This window comes from Amphiprion ocellaris, chromosome 17 (genome assembly GCF_022539595.1).
Source record: "Amphiprion ocellaris isolate individual 3 ecotype Okinawa chromosome 17, ASM2253959v1, whole genome shotgun sequence".
Lineage (NCBI taxonomy): Eukaryota > Metazoa > Chordata > Actinopteri > Pomacentridae > Amphiprion > Amphiprion ocellaris.
The window spans coordinates 16,631,372-16,646,376 of NC_072782.1; the positions used below are offsets into that span (position 1 = coordinate 16,631,372).

Sequence of the window (15,005 nt, forward strand, 5' to 3'; positions counted from 1 at the left end):
ACCTTCTCTCGGCTGACTGTCAGGGGTTTTCCACTGATGAGGGTAATCCATGTTAGCCAGAGCCTGTGTGATCGTCTCATCCATCAGCCTCAAATCAACGTCATTGCCTGAACTTCGTCCGAGCTGCACCTCCTGCTCATTGTGACCCAACTGTCCAGCACAGAGCTCCTCATTAGCTGTTTGCATCAACACAGGAAACCTCTTCAGGACTTCTAGGTAGCTCTGGGGGTCAAGCTGCGCCCTGTTTGCATTTAAGTACTCTGCTGCTTCCTGGGCCACGTCACTGAGGTATTCAAGAGAGGCTTCACCCTCACGTGGCTCGACTTGGTCCTGTATGTACACGCAGCATGTGACAGAGACAATTTCAACAAGGTCGTGGCCTGTGGGAAGGAAAAAACCCGTCAAAGATCAAGTGAGATGATAACAGGCAAAGACAGCTATTGAGTGGTGCTGAGTTGACTGAGAGATTTACCTGGAACTGTGAAGCAAAGAGTCAGCCCATCATCGACTCTTTTTGCTGTCGTCACATGTGTAAGCCTAGAGCCTTGCACAACAACATAAAACTCTGCATTTTCAGGAGCTCTGGTTTGTAACCTTGCACGGGCCTCCACTTGTCCCTGAGATGAGAGAAATGACATCCATTTACAATGCATCCAAAATACATGATTCATAATTGAATTGAGGCATCTTTTATAGAAGATCCCTGGTTTGCATCACGGCCTGGGATCTTTCTGTGAAGAGTTTACATGTTCTCCCTGTGCATACATGGGCTTTCTCCAGGTTCTCCGGCTTCCTCCCACAGTCCAAAAACATGCTGAGGTTAACCGATAATTCTAGATTGCCCGTAGGTGTGAATGTGAGCGTGCTTGTTTGTCTCTATATGCAGCCCTGTGATAGACTGGTGACTTTTATTGCTCACTTTTGGTGTTTCTCAGTGCAACCTACACTGTAAGAGTTCTTGAGCAAAGACCTTTCCTTTCTAGGAAATGTGTAATTTCTTCTCACACTGCAGTAACTTCAGTTTCAATATCACTAAGTTCACTGTAGTCATTGTACTGAGTGTCAACAGGGGAAAAAGAAGAAGGAAGAAAGACACCAGCTATTTTCTCACACTGGGAATGAGCTGCTCTCCACAGTGTCTTCTTTACAATCCACTGTCACAAAGACATTATTTTTTTCAAATCATTGTCCTTGTTTTTTAATTGACGTCACTGACATGATGCTTTTTCTGGCATCCCAAAGATCATCACATTTTTTTAATGAATAGAAGGATTTGTGCTGTGCAGGGGTGCAGCCAAGAGGTGGCCAGTTTTTCTGGTCTAACTTTTATGCAGAACAATAAGAGCGCAAATTCACACTGACTTGGTAGAAATTCAAAGATTTCATGATTATACCTGATTTTATTAGTTAAAATGTGTATGACTTAAGTTTAGCTGTGGATTTAGTTGAAGCTCTCACAGTCATGAGCAAAAGTTTCCATTCATTTATGTATGTACTTATGTGTATTTTCTCCAGAAGACCTATATTAGATCTATGAAAGAACTAAAACAAGTGAGTGTCTTTTGTGACAAAGACACATGGGTTTCAACGATTCCATCATAGATTCATAGTTCTAGGAGTCATAAAGACCATATATATATATATATATATATATATATATATATACATACATACATACATACATATATATACATACATACATACATACATACATACATACATATATATACATACATACATACATACATACATACATACATATATATATATATATATATATATATATATATATATATATATATATATGGTCTTTACAAGTGTAAGGAAACTTTTGTTCATGACTGTATGAACTCTTAAAAGACTGCAGGGATCAAGTCTACTTTAAAGAGCTCACAATAAAGAGGTAAAAATTGCAGCACGATACAAGAATGACTCAGAAATTGCAGCAGAAAGAAAGAAAATGCAAAAGAAAAAAAGACAGGATGCCAAAACTCGTCTCAATTAGCTGGGTGTTCTTTCACTGCGAGTGTCTCACATGTCTCATAAATACATATTTTATGTACTTTAAACTGTAATTATCTTATGAGCTCTCGCAACAGGTACAAAGCAAAATCTTAAGCAACTGGTCCAGATTTTTAATCAGCTGAGGATTACATAAAATAGCTAATTTTACAGTATATGAGTTCTCATGTACCTCTATGTTGCAATGTTGTCTGTACAAGAAAACAGTAAGAGTGAATCACCAAAAAATGGCTGTTTGGCTTATAGTTATTTACTGAAAAAAGGATTTAACAGGACATTGTGTCACCTGAGTGTGAGTAATTGTCTAAGCCTGGCCACCCCTATACAAATTGTCTGTTGTCACTGATGCTGTGTATACACAAACACACACACACACACACACACACACACACACACACACACACACACACACACACACACACACACACACACACACACATAAAACGAACCTACTTTTCCCTCAGTGCTTCCTCTTTCACTCTACAGTTTATAACCGGTGACACAGTAACTTCAGATCAGCCAGTTACCAATGTGCTGGCAGAGTGTTGTTCTTTGTATTCGCTGACACTGTCCTCAATACAGATTACCAAATACAGGAAATCACATTGTTAACTTTGCCTCCTCAATATTACTTTCCACCCGAGACTGACCTTTACAAGAGGGTTTAGCTCACAGTGTATCTGGGATCACATACTTCAAGTTCCACACTTGTGCAATATCCTTATCTTCTGTTTTCTTGCGCTCAGTGTAGGGTTTTATCTCGTGATTTATGGGGTCATCCTTTATTTATTCTTATTTTATTACTTTAGGCTGGGACATCCATCATGTTTTAATGTATTTTTAGTGCCTACACCAGCTTAGCATTACACTGAACGAATGCAGCTATTTTCTTCTCAGGCCACAGTACTGCAATTTGTGGCTTCTCCATCTGCTATTATCTGTTAGTCTTAAATCAAGTTTTTTTAATTTTGTTTACATGTCCAAATTGTATTTTTTATAGACTGGAAAACACACCATGAGTGAAATAAGTAATCAATGCCATGACTAAGCATTCCCACCTTGATATCGATGACTAGCCTAAAAAATATAAATTGAAACTTCTAAGGTTTCATGAACAACAAACCTGAAGAACCAATCCCATCAGCTGGCAGGGTTGGGATTTCCATATCATTGTTCTTCTTCAGAATTGGTTCATGGTTCAAACATGTACAGCCAAATTACTTCCATGTTAAAACCTGCCATTGTGTAGTGTAGAGTGAAACATCTTCTCATTATATGGTTTTAACACTCAGTAATTAGTTTTTAGATGTTTGAGGGATTTTCATTTGATTTTTCATTTTCCAGAAGCTAAATTCTGTTGAACTGCAGGTGGATGATTCCTCTACAAAATCTTACAACTGAAGGTTATTTTCCCCCTGACTGAACAATATTAAGGCTACATAAAAGCTACAGTTTTGAATGTGTGTTCAAACTGGGATCACTTCCCAACTGAGCCATGTCTACAGTGATTCAGAGGTAGAAATGCCACAGACCCACTGTGTTAGCAGACTATTTGCTATTAGGACCGATAAAGAGGTCTGACTCAAGCTGCACTTTCTCAGCTTGTAGTGTGTGTTAAGTGGTTAGCTGCAGTACCACTTAGTGCACACTTCTGCTATCGCTGATTGTTTTTCCACATAACAAAATGATAAGATGTCTGCCTGCGGTTTGCGTAGACTTCCTGGCTTCTTACAATGCTAGTCGGACACTGGGAATTCATTCATTGAGAAAAGCAACAGGGGAATTTCATATTCATGGAATGTAACAGAATTGATCTATTTTCAAATTATGTATTAATCTTTTACATTTGCAGAATTTTTTTCTATGTATTTGGACACAGATAATGTATATAATTATTTAATTATTGCCACACAACAAGTCAACAACAAGTTTTATCCACGTTTTTTATTTCTATTCCTTCCAAATGTCTGTGAAAGACACAGGAGCATGTGTGAACAACTGTTTCTAATATCTTTTGATTTTGTTTTCACTCCCTCCAAGGAGGCTATGGTTTCCACTTAATTGTGCCAATAGTCTGCAGCAGCCCCAGACGATATTGTCTTACACGGCCACAATTTAATCAGACAGAATTTGGTTGATCCAAATTGTTCTCTTGAGCCTTGGGGAGGAAGGAGGATGGCGTAAGACGTTAGCCTGCTGTGATCTATGGCCTTTTCTCCAGAGTGTTATCATGACACAAGCAGATCCAGTAACAATGAAATATTCAACACCTTGTGGTTTTACCTCATGCCTCCCATATGGGCAGTTTTCAGATGAGGCATGAAGTAGTTATGGGACATAAACATGAGGAGGTTTAATAAATATGCAATCAGAGCATGATAGAAATCCACAAAACTACAGTGCTGCAATACAGCAAAATGAATGGTGGGTAATTTGTTTAATATATGTTTTTATTAAAACACTAAATTCAGTGATACACCATTGACCTGATCTTATAATCTGCACATGTTGTTGTCCTTTCAGTGGGGAAAAACAACATCAGATCTGCTGCACTGGTCTCCAGGAGACCAGCAGTCATCAGCTCCAGAGCTCTTTGCCATGATCTCCTGAGTGCAACATGTAGGTGACGTCAGGGGAGTAAGATCAGTGGCACCGCAACAACAAAAACAGCTCCAATAACAGTCAGTTCTCTTTAGCAAGAAGACCGTCTGACATCAGTTTTTCACCGTGCAGTATTTCAGTTTTGAAACTGACACAAATGACATTCTGTCTCATTAAGGAAAGTTATACTGCTCAATGAAGTTTCCTATAATCCTCATATTAAATCACCAGTTACAGCCACTATAAATCATTGTAACTCAGTGGCTTTGCTTTGATCAAAATCAACAGAGGGCAGAGAAAAGCTTGGACCCTTCTGCTGACTTCCACATGCTCTAATAATTTCATAAACAGTCACACATGCTAAAGCATCCAGCAAAGTATCTGTCAAGCTGAAAGTTATGTAAGGGTGTTTCAAAGTGAAAACATTTTAAACATGCTGAAGACTGACAATAATACAGTGACACTTAAGGCGATTCACATCTGAACTACAATAACTCCTGAGTTTCTTTGGAGTCTTGAGGGTGACACTGTACAGTGGGTTTTTTCTCTAACTCAGCTGAGACACATACCTCTGACTTAATCTGCTGTGCAAATGTGGTACTCATAACGAGTCTACATGTCAGAGAAAGCTGTCAGCAAATTTCATTTCAAAGAACAGTGCTGTCAGTATGCTCATTGTTACATAATCAAGAAGCACGCTTACTGAAACTAATAATTATAAAGGTTTATGCGGATATTTTAGGTTTCCAATGTGTGAGAAAGCCACTGTAGTTCCTGTATGTCTATGTGTTCAAGTAAATGTTTCTTCTTTAATGACTGACTGGTTCATGCGACATCAATAAACAACTGGCCCAGTGAGGTTTTTCTGTTGGTTTGACATGTGAAAAGCAAAGCAAACACAATGACCCCAGCACTTAGAGGGAAAAAAGTCATAAACCATTACAGAGACTGCTAGCTCAAAGAGAACTGCGATAACTAACACTATCAAATCATGCTGGCAATTGAACAAACAGTGCAACAAGGATACACCTAATCTATCTCCATTTGTGAGAATGTAACTATACTGTGTTGCAATAACAGTGGCTATAAGGAAACAAGACAGCCTATGCTTGCTGGCAGTCCAGTGAGGCTACACTATTCCTGCGTTTCATTTACCTCAGAAGTCTCAGCTGGGAATAACATCCCACCCAAGTTGAGTGTATTCCAGTCAAAAAGATTGGCATAGCACTGTGGGTTCAAAAGAGTGAAGCTGATGCAGAAGTGCCTTAAAAGAGCATCCTTTTAATGGCCAGCAGTAGTTGAGTGAGATTGTACAGAGGTCTATGAGAAAATAACACTATTTCTCACTTGATTTGTCAACTCAGTAAACCTTTCCCTAAAGAGTTTATGGTTTCAATTGCTAGCTTTAAGTCTCCTTCAAAACAGCATGATGTTCATTTTAGTAATTATGGCCCTATTTAGCATAAATAAGTGATAAAGCAGGTTATGCTACATTGTGATTGACAGATCACTAGCATATCTGCATGTATATTATCCTCAAGTGCTCTGTCAAATCCATCACTCACTCTTTACATGCGGTTTCACAAGAATAATATGGTCACAGCCAAATTCCAAACTTAAGCAACTTAAACAAAATGGTAGTCCACAAACCAAGGAGTGATGTCACAACGGCTATGTTCACATTTTACATACAGTCCATGGTACAACAGGTGGATAGACCAAGATGCACGCCTCAAGAAAAACTTTTAATTTCAGGTTAGTCATTGTCAGTAATTGCTAGCAATACCAGTTGATAACAACATACCTGGTATTTGGCACAATATGCCCACAGACAGGAGTTGGACAGTCCTGTGGATTTCATGAAATGCAAGTAAGACCAAGGTGCTAACAAACAGTACATTGCACTACTGTTGACATGTGGAGCCACCATCTTTAAGGTAAGGATTTTTGAAGTTCTTCCAATTTTCTAAGCAAGAAATTCCACTACTGGGGACATTTTTGTAGACATTTCCAAATGGCAGCTCACAACTTCCGACTTCTCAGTTCAAACGGGAAGCACCATGACATCAACATGCTAACAGAGGCCTTTTTCAGACATGGGATACGTAGCATTGCTAGTTTTAACAATCTATTAAACTGACAGCAGTCTCTCTGTGTGTGACAGCTCACCTATCTGGAGTGAAGAAAGGTACAGTGTGACTTGCCGTTAGAGTTTGACTGATTCTGCCAACATGTAGGGGATAATTTATAATAATATGAAATTAGTGAAGTTACTTCTGTTGTGTCATTCATATATACATTGGTCATAGTTTGGCAACTCTCATATGGATCTTGCTGCGGTTTGATGCTGCTGGTATTTAATAAGTTCAGAGGAAAGACTCCTACAAACAGCTGGAAGCAACAAATTAAATCCTGTTAATGTTTTGCCAAAACATGGGTTCCATTTATTACTTGTGAAATTGTCGGGCAAAGTGGATGAAAAAGGTGTTTTATGATTTTGGCTGCAAATGGCATCTTCTGCACTTTCTCTGATGTTTATGGCCCCATATTTGTGCTAAAATGCTAAAAAAAAAAACTCTCCTAAAATGCTTCACACAACTCTAATTACATCCCTTATGTGTGCCTATCCATTATTGAGACTGCATTCGGTTCAAACTTGTGCCATGTTGAAAGTGATACGGAAATATATTAGGTCCAAGCTAGTAAGATTGTCGTTGCTCATTTAGACATGAAGCTGGCACAACCAGATGATGTCAGATTAAAGGAAAGGAGTGCATGTCTGAAAGGGTTCATGACATGAGGCTCAGCAGGTATGACATTTACCATCTCAGTTTTCAATCCCAAATAATGGATCTGCTAAATTTTTGACCTGATAATGCTGATAATGTTAGATTACAATGTATCCTCTGAGGAACACGAATGTCTGAATCAACTTCAAGCGCAAAGCAATATTTGGAACAGCAAGATTTTTCACTCCAAAAAGATGCTAACCTGCTCCTGATGTGGAGGTTGCTAGAGTCACATTAATGAGATTTATCCTCTGGGCACCATAAATGTCTGTATTAAATTTCAAGGCAATCCATTTAATACTTAGAGATTTTTCAGTCTGAATGAATGTGGTGGCAGATCATGAGTGGGGCCACCCTGCTAGTGTGGCTTCAACTGAGAAGCACAGTGATTTTTAGTGTATTTCTTTCTCATGGCAGAATCGGACTTTCCAGTTCACCAACAGTGTTCGTGCAAGGGCATCAGTTTTACTCACTCGTATACACCTGGACGCACAAAATCACTTTGGCATGAAGTCTGGCACTGGAGCTCAATGAAACACTTTCTGCCTGCGATTCAATGCAGCCATTTGTCCATTGATCTTTGCCAACAGTATCTGCCATGGACCTGACACGATGTTGCATGTGTGGAGGTGCACCATAAAACTTTACTAGGCGAGTTACAATAGCAGCCTTTATATCACAGCAGTGTGCCACAGCTTGTCTGCACAAAGCCCGGCATTGAAATCTGGATCTCATTCGGCAGCGAGAGTTGCTCCTGTTGAGCTGTGACCTTAGAGGGTGGAGACGCCACTTCCTCTAGATGGAGAGGTGCATGTGTGTAAGTGGTAGAGCCCGTAATGATTCACATGCCTGGGTTTCAGACGGGTCCTCCATCAGCCTCTATGAGTGAATGGAGGCAAAGGATTTGGAGCGAGCCCCCTTCCCCCCTCTGAAAGTGGTGACACAGCAAAACAAGCAGACACTCTGCTTACCAGAAATCTGGCAACGCTTCAGTGACTGGCCCACCCAGACTTCCACACACACACGAGAGAGAATAGAGGCAAGAGAGAGACAAAAAGAACGAGAGACGGTGTATATGGAAGATTGAAGGGGAGAAGGAGGGCAGATGGAAGAAATAAAAGCAGTAAAGAAAAACTATGTCAAACAATAATCCAAACGCACCTGTGCACTCCGCACTCTCACATTTCAAAAAAGAAAAATGTGTATTTATCTAATTCATAAAATGAAGCTTGTATAGTCCCTTGAAGCTGAGGTAGGTGGCCTCACTGAGCAAAAACTCCATAATAACTTTCAGCATGTTGTAATTCAAGTGGTGTAAGAAAAGACTAGACTTCTGCACTTCCTCTTCATTTTGTTTTCAGACTCAGGTGAGATGGGATAAGGATTAACAAAGTCAGCAGAGGGAGGCTGATGTGGATGTTGACTTGTAGCTTGATGATTTTTGTGCATTTTAGGTACATGCATTTCCCTATCCAGAAGGGTTGTATTTTCAAATTCTTCTTCTCCAGATTTCTGCTACTGCAGCTTTAAAAGCCTGAAACCAAATGAGCATATTATTCTCTTATTCTTGGTCCCATGTTCATTCTGGAAGCCATGCTTTCAGGGGCCCTTGTCATTAGGTGAACAGGTTGTCTAAGGCCTAGCTTCCCCAGGGACTGAAATCCTGCTAGCTTGGGTTTCACCTGCAACACAAGGCTTACCAGTCAACCAGTGCACACAGAGAGAGAGTCGGGACTGAGACAGGAAAGACTAGAGAACTCTGCTTCTATTGAGGAAAAAAAATACTCAAACAAACCCCTTTAATAGACCACCAACATATCAAGCACCTACAGAGTAAAATATGCATTCACTTACGTATAAAGGCACCTCTCTTCTGTTTAACTCCATTTTCTCCCCATCCACCAGACGCCTGGAGAGGAAATAGTCATGTTACTACAGTGTCAGGTTAATAACAACACCTGTGGGTGGCCTGCAGACGTGGTCTAATCTATAGCTGTGCTGTAATTAGAGCATCAAATGTTTCAACACACAATCATCCAATGCAATGATATAAATAACTGGTAATAAGTCCAGAAAAATTTCTCATAGTCAGACAGAACATATGCTAAAGATCTTAGAAAACCCTTTCCTGGGGTGATGTAAGATGTTTACTCTCCATGAATGATGCAGTTTCAGTCTTTAGGTCACTGAGGTCAGATGTGTGGGTGAAGCTACAATAACTACAGTAGCTGCAGTGTCCAGCTCTTCAGAAAGGGTGCAGCAGTGGAGGGAAGGGTAACTGTATCATCAGCACACCTGATCCGCTGTGACTTCACTCTCAGCTGTGAATAGTGCATGACTTCAAAGCTGCAGAGGAGTGTCAGTCTCTGCAGGCTGCACTTTGTCTAGACACTCATCTGCATCAGCTGGGGCCCCTCCAACAAGCCATTACAGTTTAATCCCGAGGCTCAGCAGCACATTATTTCTGTCTATGTGTTCGTTTTGCATGGGTGTTACAAATCAACGCTCTTTAGGGAGTTTCTGCTAAATCATTCACTTTATTCTATCAGGTCCCAATTATCTGTTTTAATATTCTCACCCCATCACATATTATCATAGCCCAAGATTATGTCTTTAAACAGTTCCAAATCTGATGGATATTCATCACACAATTTCAAACACAAAAGAGGAAAGCAGAAAAAAAAGAAAATCATAACGTAGCAGCAGGAAACACAGAATGTTTAACATTTCAACAAATATAAAATAAATACAAAATATTTTTTCTCAGTCAACTTCAGCATTTACTGAAATACATTGAATCTAAAATTATTACACAACTAAAATAAACAATCAGTGTTTATTCGCTGATGACATTTACTCTATATCAAAATAAACATACATAAATGAAAAGTCAGTGAATTTAACTACATAGAATGTAGAGCTCTAGGCATGATGATAATGGCATAAAAATCTGTATCAGTTAATAAGGGCTTTAAATTAGTCCAAAATGAACACTGACAGACAGAAAACACCTGTTGAGATGATGTTTTGTTTGAAAATGTTTCATAAAAAATAACTGTCATATTTAACTAGCAAGTTAAAGTAGTTTTCCTTTTTTTTCCCCAGTGAAGATGGATATTCATAAAGCATTAGATTTTATGCATTTAGTGGCCCATCAGAATAAAAGCAGGCATAATAATATGTTAATTCCACGACAGGTGACTTGATGTTTTCCACATTAAGGTGGAAAAAATATCTGCATACTTCTGCAATCAACCAAAATGAGTTGAAAAGTATTGGCAAAAATCAGACAATGGCAAAAATCCAACATCATGCATCCCTAATAGGAGGCGGTGTTGAACCCAAGATCACTTCATGTTATTTTGTGAAAATAAACCTGTAAAGTGACACAGCAAAACAAGAACATCATTCACTGTATTAACAGCAGCTCCAGTCATAATATACTGTAATATACAAAATGATCCTAGAGGTTTATTTTAACAATAATATCAGTGTCACGTTTGCATGCTGTAATATTTTGTCCAAAACACAATTATCAATAGAAGAGCATAACACCCCAGGCTTGGGCGTCTAGCTGTTTTTAATCCTATTCATATCACTGGGGTTACACTATTGTGAAATGGAACTAGAGATGGTTTATATATCATAGAGTAGAATAGACATGATCCCTGGGTGGCAGGTTTCGCCCCATTAGGTCAACAAATGTGAAAGATCCAGTCAGCTTTCCTTTATAAAAGGCTTAAAGACATTATACAAGTCCACACAAGGAAATAACCAACATCCATCAAGATTTAAGCTTCTTGAGCTCAGGTTTTAAACCGAAACAGGAATCAGGAAACCAAAAAGGACACAGCACCTGCAAGGATGAACCCTAAATCCAAAGTTTTATAGTCTAGGGTTTTCCTGGTTTGCAAAGAATTTGACAGTTATTGTCCTCGGCTTGACTTAGGTGCTGACATGTTCAGTGTGAAGGAGAAACCTGACCTGGCTCGAGGCCACGCACTCAAGAACAGAGCGTGAGAAAAGAGATTACGCATAACAAGAGAACGCACGCTGTCAAAACGCATTTGGGAAAACTCTTTGACATCTATATACCTGTTTGACTTGAGCGAGCACATCCTGTTGTCCTTAGATTTTTGTCCAGTGATGCATGATTGAATAATCTAATTCCTCTCACATGAACAGCTGCCATCACAGACTGCATGAAAAGGTGCTTTTTTTATATGCCTTCTGCCAATGTTAATGATACTTTTCTGTAATGCAAATTAAGGAGAAAATGCTCAGTATAATCATTGCACTCACTCAACAGTGCCCTGCATGTTTTCAATGGTCTTCTTTGAGACTACTTATGATAGTGACAGTAATTCCAAAGAATAGCCTTGGAACCACAGTCTCCATACCCTTTTCATTAGAACTTGAAGCCTCTGTCACGCCATTGGTTTATGTGGTCACACACAGAAGTGAAAACAGGCTTTCACATTATTACCACACAATTGTATCCTTCAGGAACAATACATGACCTCTACTGCTTTCACTGGGAAGTGAAACCCCCGCAAACAACAGTCAAATACAGTCATCGGAGCAGAAAACTCAGCTGAAATGATGCCTGCAGGATCACAACAATGACACTGACTCAACAGCATTTTATATGGAGGAAGCCGAAAAATTCATGCCACGCTTTTACCTGTGAACGCATCAGCAGTTTCACCCATCTATATTAAACAGATGAAGCGACAGATACAAGAAAGACTAAAAAAATATATCAAGGCTAACTAACTGGCTGCATTTTCTTTCAGCTTTCATCAGAGGCACTTTTACGCAGAACTTTTCCATGTGATGATGAATCAGGTTGCCATTACCTGCTGTCGTCTGTCTCCCAGCACTCGCTCCGAACAGAAACACGACTTTTACGGTTCAAAATATGTTTCTTTTGCTCTCTTCCACGCTTACAAACTACAGATACTCGTCCATGCCTTTTACTCCGAGTGAGCCGTTTCAGCTTCGTGCGTCGTCACGCTTCGCCGAAGACTCGGTTTGGAGTTTGTTTGCAGGTGTCGCCGGAGCGGTTCGTCCTCTGCAGGCTGCTGGGGTTGGTCCAGCCCCTTCACACCGGGCTGCAGCGAAGAGGCTCCCAGGAGGCAGGACCAGTCCCATAATATGACACATGCCGATGTTATTCATAGGACATTTGATGCTTTATGTAATGTTTGCATTGGCTGTAATTACTGCAAGGTGTCATTTGTCGTTTAAATTCCTTCCAATCAGAGACAAACTGCAGGAACGTCACTTTCACTTGAGCTCAGTTGTGTTTGTACACAAAAGAAACCACAGGCATGCTGGCAGTGAAGGAAAGTAACTGAGTATATTTCCTCAAGAATATCAGCTGTACTTGAGTAGAAAATTGAGGTAGTCCCTCCCCATCCGCTATATGTTTTCCACACATTCATCTACTACCCAGCATACAGTAACCTTTAGAGAACCTTCAAGGAACGTTTGAGGAACCTTTAGAAAACACTCCTTAAAGGTTACCGTTTGCTAAGTAGTCATTTCATCAAATTTAGTTTGTTAGCATGTTTTAAAAATGCTCCTTAAAGGTTGCTGTTTGATGGTTTAGTAACTTCATCAAATTTAGCTTGTTAGCATGTGTTTCCCCCTTTTTTTTTTTTTTTTTTTAAGTTATTTTTTTTGGCCTTTTTGTCGGCTTTTTATTGGATAGGCCCAGTAAGAGAGAGACAGGAAACAGGGTAGAAGAGTCGGGGAAGACATGCAGCAAAGGGCCGCGAGTGGGAATCGAACCCGGGCCAGCTGCGTCGGGGACCAGCCCCTGTACATGGGTCGCCCGCTCAACGTGTTGAGCTATACGGGCGCCCTACGTGTTTCCCCAGTTTAAATTTACAACCTAGCAAACAGTAATCTTCAGGGAAAGTTCAGGAAGAGCTCCTTAAAGGTTACTGTTTGCTAAGAACAACCTTTATTATATTTAGTTTGTTAGCATGTTTTTTTCCCCCTTTTTTATTTGCCACTTAGCAAAAAGCAACCTAAAGGGAACCTTAAGGGAACACTCCTTAGAGGTTGCTGTTGTAATTTTAGCAAATTTCAACCACCATCTCTATTTCAACCAGCCCCTATATAAAGATGCTGCTTGCACACTAGCACATCAATAATTACTTTTAAGTTCAATTGCAGTTACAAAAATGTAAACACGTAATGTTTTATCATTTCTATCCATTATTTTTTAACATTGAAGAATGAGTAATTGTTTCAACACAGAGAATGTTTATAACAATAATTATCATGAAACCACCAACTTTTGGAAATATTGGAAATAATACTGGGCAGATCAAGTGTTGGGTCAAAGACCAGAAACAACAACACAGTAAGAAGTACAGCATCTGCAACAGACAGAGTTAATGAGGTTGTCGATGCTGCTTGTGAAGTGTTGTGTTACTCTTCCTGAAAAGCTTGGTGAAGTTAGTGGACATTATGGGGGATATGATCACGTTGCTGGGCATGTCCATCCAGAGCTGTCTAAAAGATTTCAAATGCTGGAGTGGACATTTAAGTGCCAAGCTACAACTCTGACTGATATCTCAGCATCCAGCAGCCAACAGTACGTCCTCATGCTTCTCTTGTCATCCATTGCATTGTGTCATTTGATTGAAGCTGCATAATAACGTGACATTTCATAGTCACTGGTCTAAGGAGTGTCTGTGTCTTGGTCACTGTATCTGATCATTGTCCTGTCAAGTCACACCTGACCAGGCTGTGGATGAACTCAGTAGCCAAGAATTTGTCAGTTCAACAGCTCAGAAGCATTTTGTGCTCTTTGAACTTTATCTGAGTCAGAAACAAAGCCATTTCCCTGTGTGTTTATATATATATATATATATATATATTAACAAATAAAAAGATTCCATTTGAGCAAGCGTTTTGGTGACAGTGGGAAGAAATACATACCTTTTCACAGACGCAAACCTCTGGTTAACCAGGCGCAGGGGGGAAAGCTGGCTGCCTGAGTTCAAGATAGAGTGAAATAAGGAAAGCTTTTCTTTAGTCTTATATTCTAATATCTTAATGTTGGACACTGTACTGATGAAATTAGTGCTCCGTGAACACACATGGAACAGTGATGAAAATACGTCCAGGGTCTGTTAATGTTGTACTATCTGGCAGATATATCGTCATAAATTTACACCTAAAATAATAATAATTCAAAAATACAAAGGATCTCATGACATTGCTTAATAGCACAACTATTTTAAACATCTTGTTTAAACTTAAGTGAGGTTTTCAGTGCAGTCTTTAATAGAGTGCTGTCACAGTGTTGTATAGCTACTGTCACTACTGCCTTGTTGGTGTTTCTGACTCAGGAAATGTCTCAGTGATAATTATAGTATGAAGCATTACTCAGAAATGTGTCTCATATGGTTCTGAGGTATAGGTGTTATTATTATCTGCAGCATATTTATGTTGCTTGATGCTCAGCTTCAGTAAACAGCATTAGTAGATGTTGTTTTTATTAGAGGAGCACTCCAAGGATATTGTATCACATGTTTCTAAGGTTAGGAAAATCATAAGAGACTGTATCTTTCT

The 15,005-nt window shown here is 39.5% G+C and overlaps 1 protein-coding gene across 4 annotated transcripts in view; it reads right to left on the reverse strand.

Moving 5' to 3' along the window:
• Positions 1 to 12,512, reverse strand: part of arhgef28a (Rho guanine nucleotide exchange factor (GEF) 28a) — a 53,987-nt gene extending 41,475 nt beyond the window's left edge. For all 4 annotated transcript variants that reach the window (XM_035946048.2, XM_023265480.3, XM_035946047.2 and 1 more), the window contains exons 1-4: positions 12,272 to 12,512; positions 9,267 to 9,321; positions 473 to 617; positions 3 to 380 (exon numbers count right to left, since the gene is read on the reverse strand). In XM_035946048.2, the coding sequence (XP_035801941.2) occupies positions 3 to 380; positions 473 to 617; positions 9,267 to 9,299 (556 nt within the window). In that variant the 5' untranslated portion in view covers positions 9,300 to 9,321; positions 12,272 to 12,512. The remainder of the gene's footprint in view (positions 1 to 2; positions 381 to 472; positions 618 to 9,266; positions 9,322 to 12,271) is intronic.
• Between the last annotated feature and the right edge of the window lie 2,493 nt (positions 12,513 to 15,005).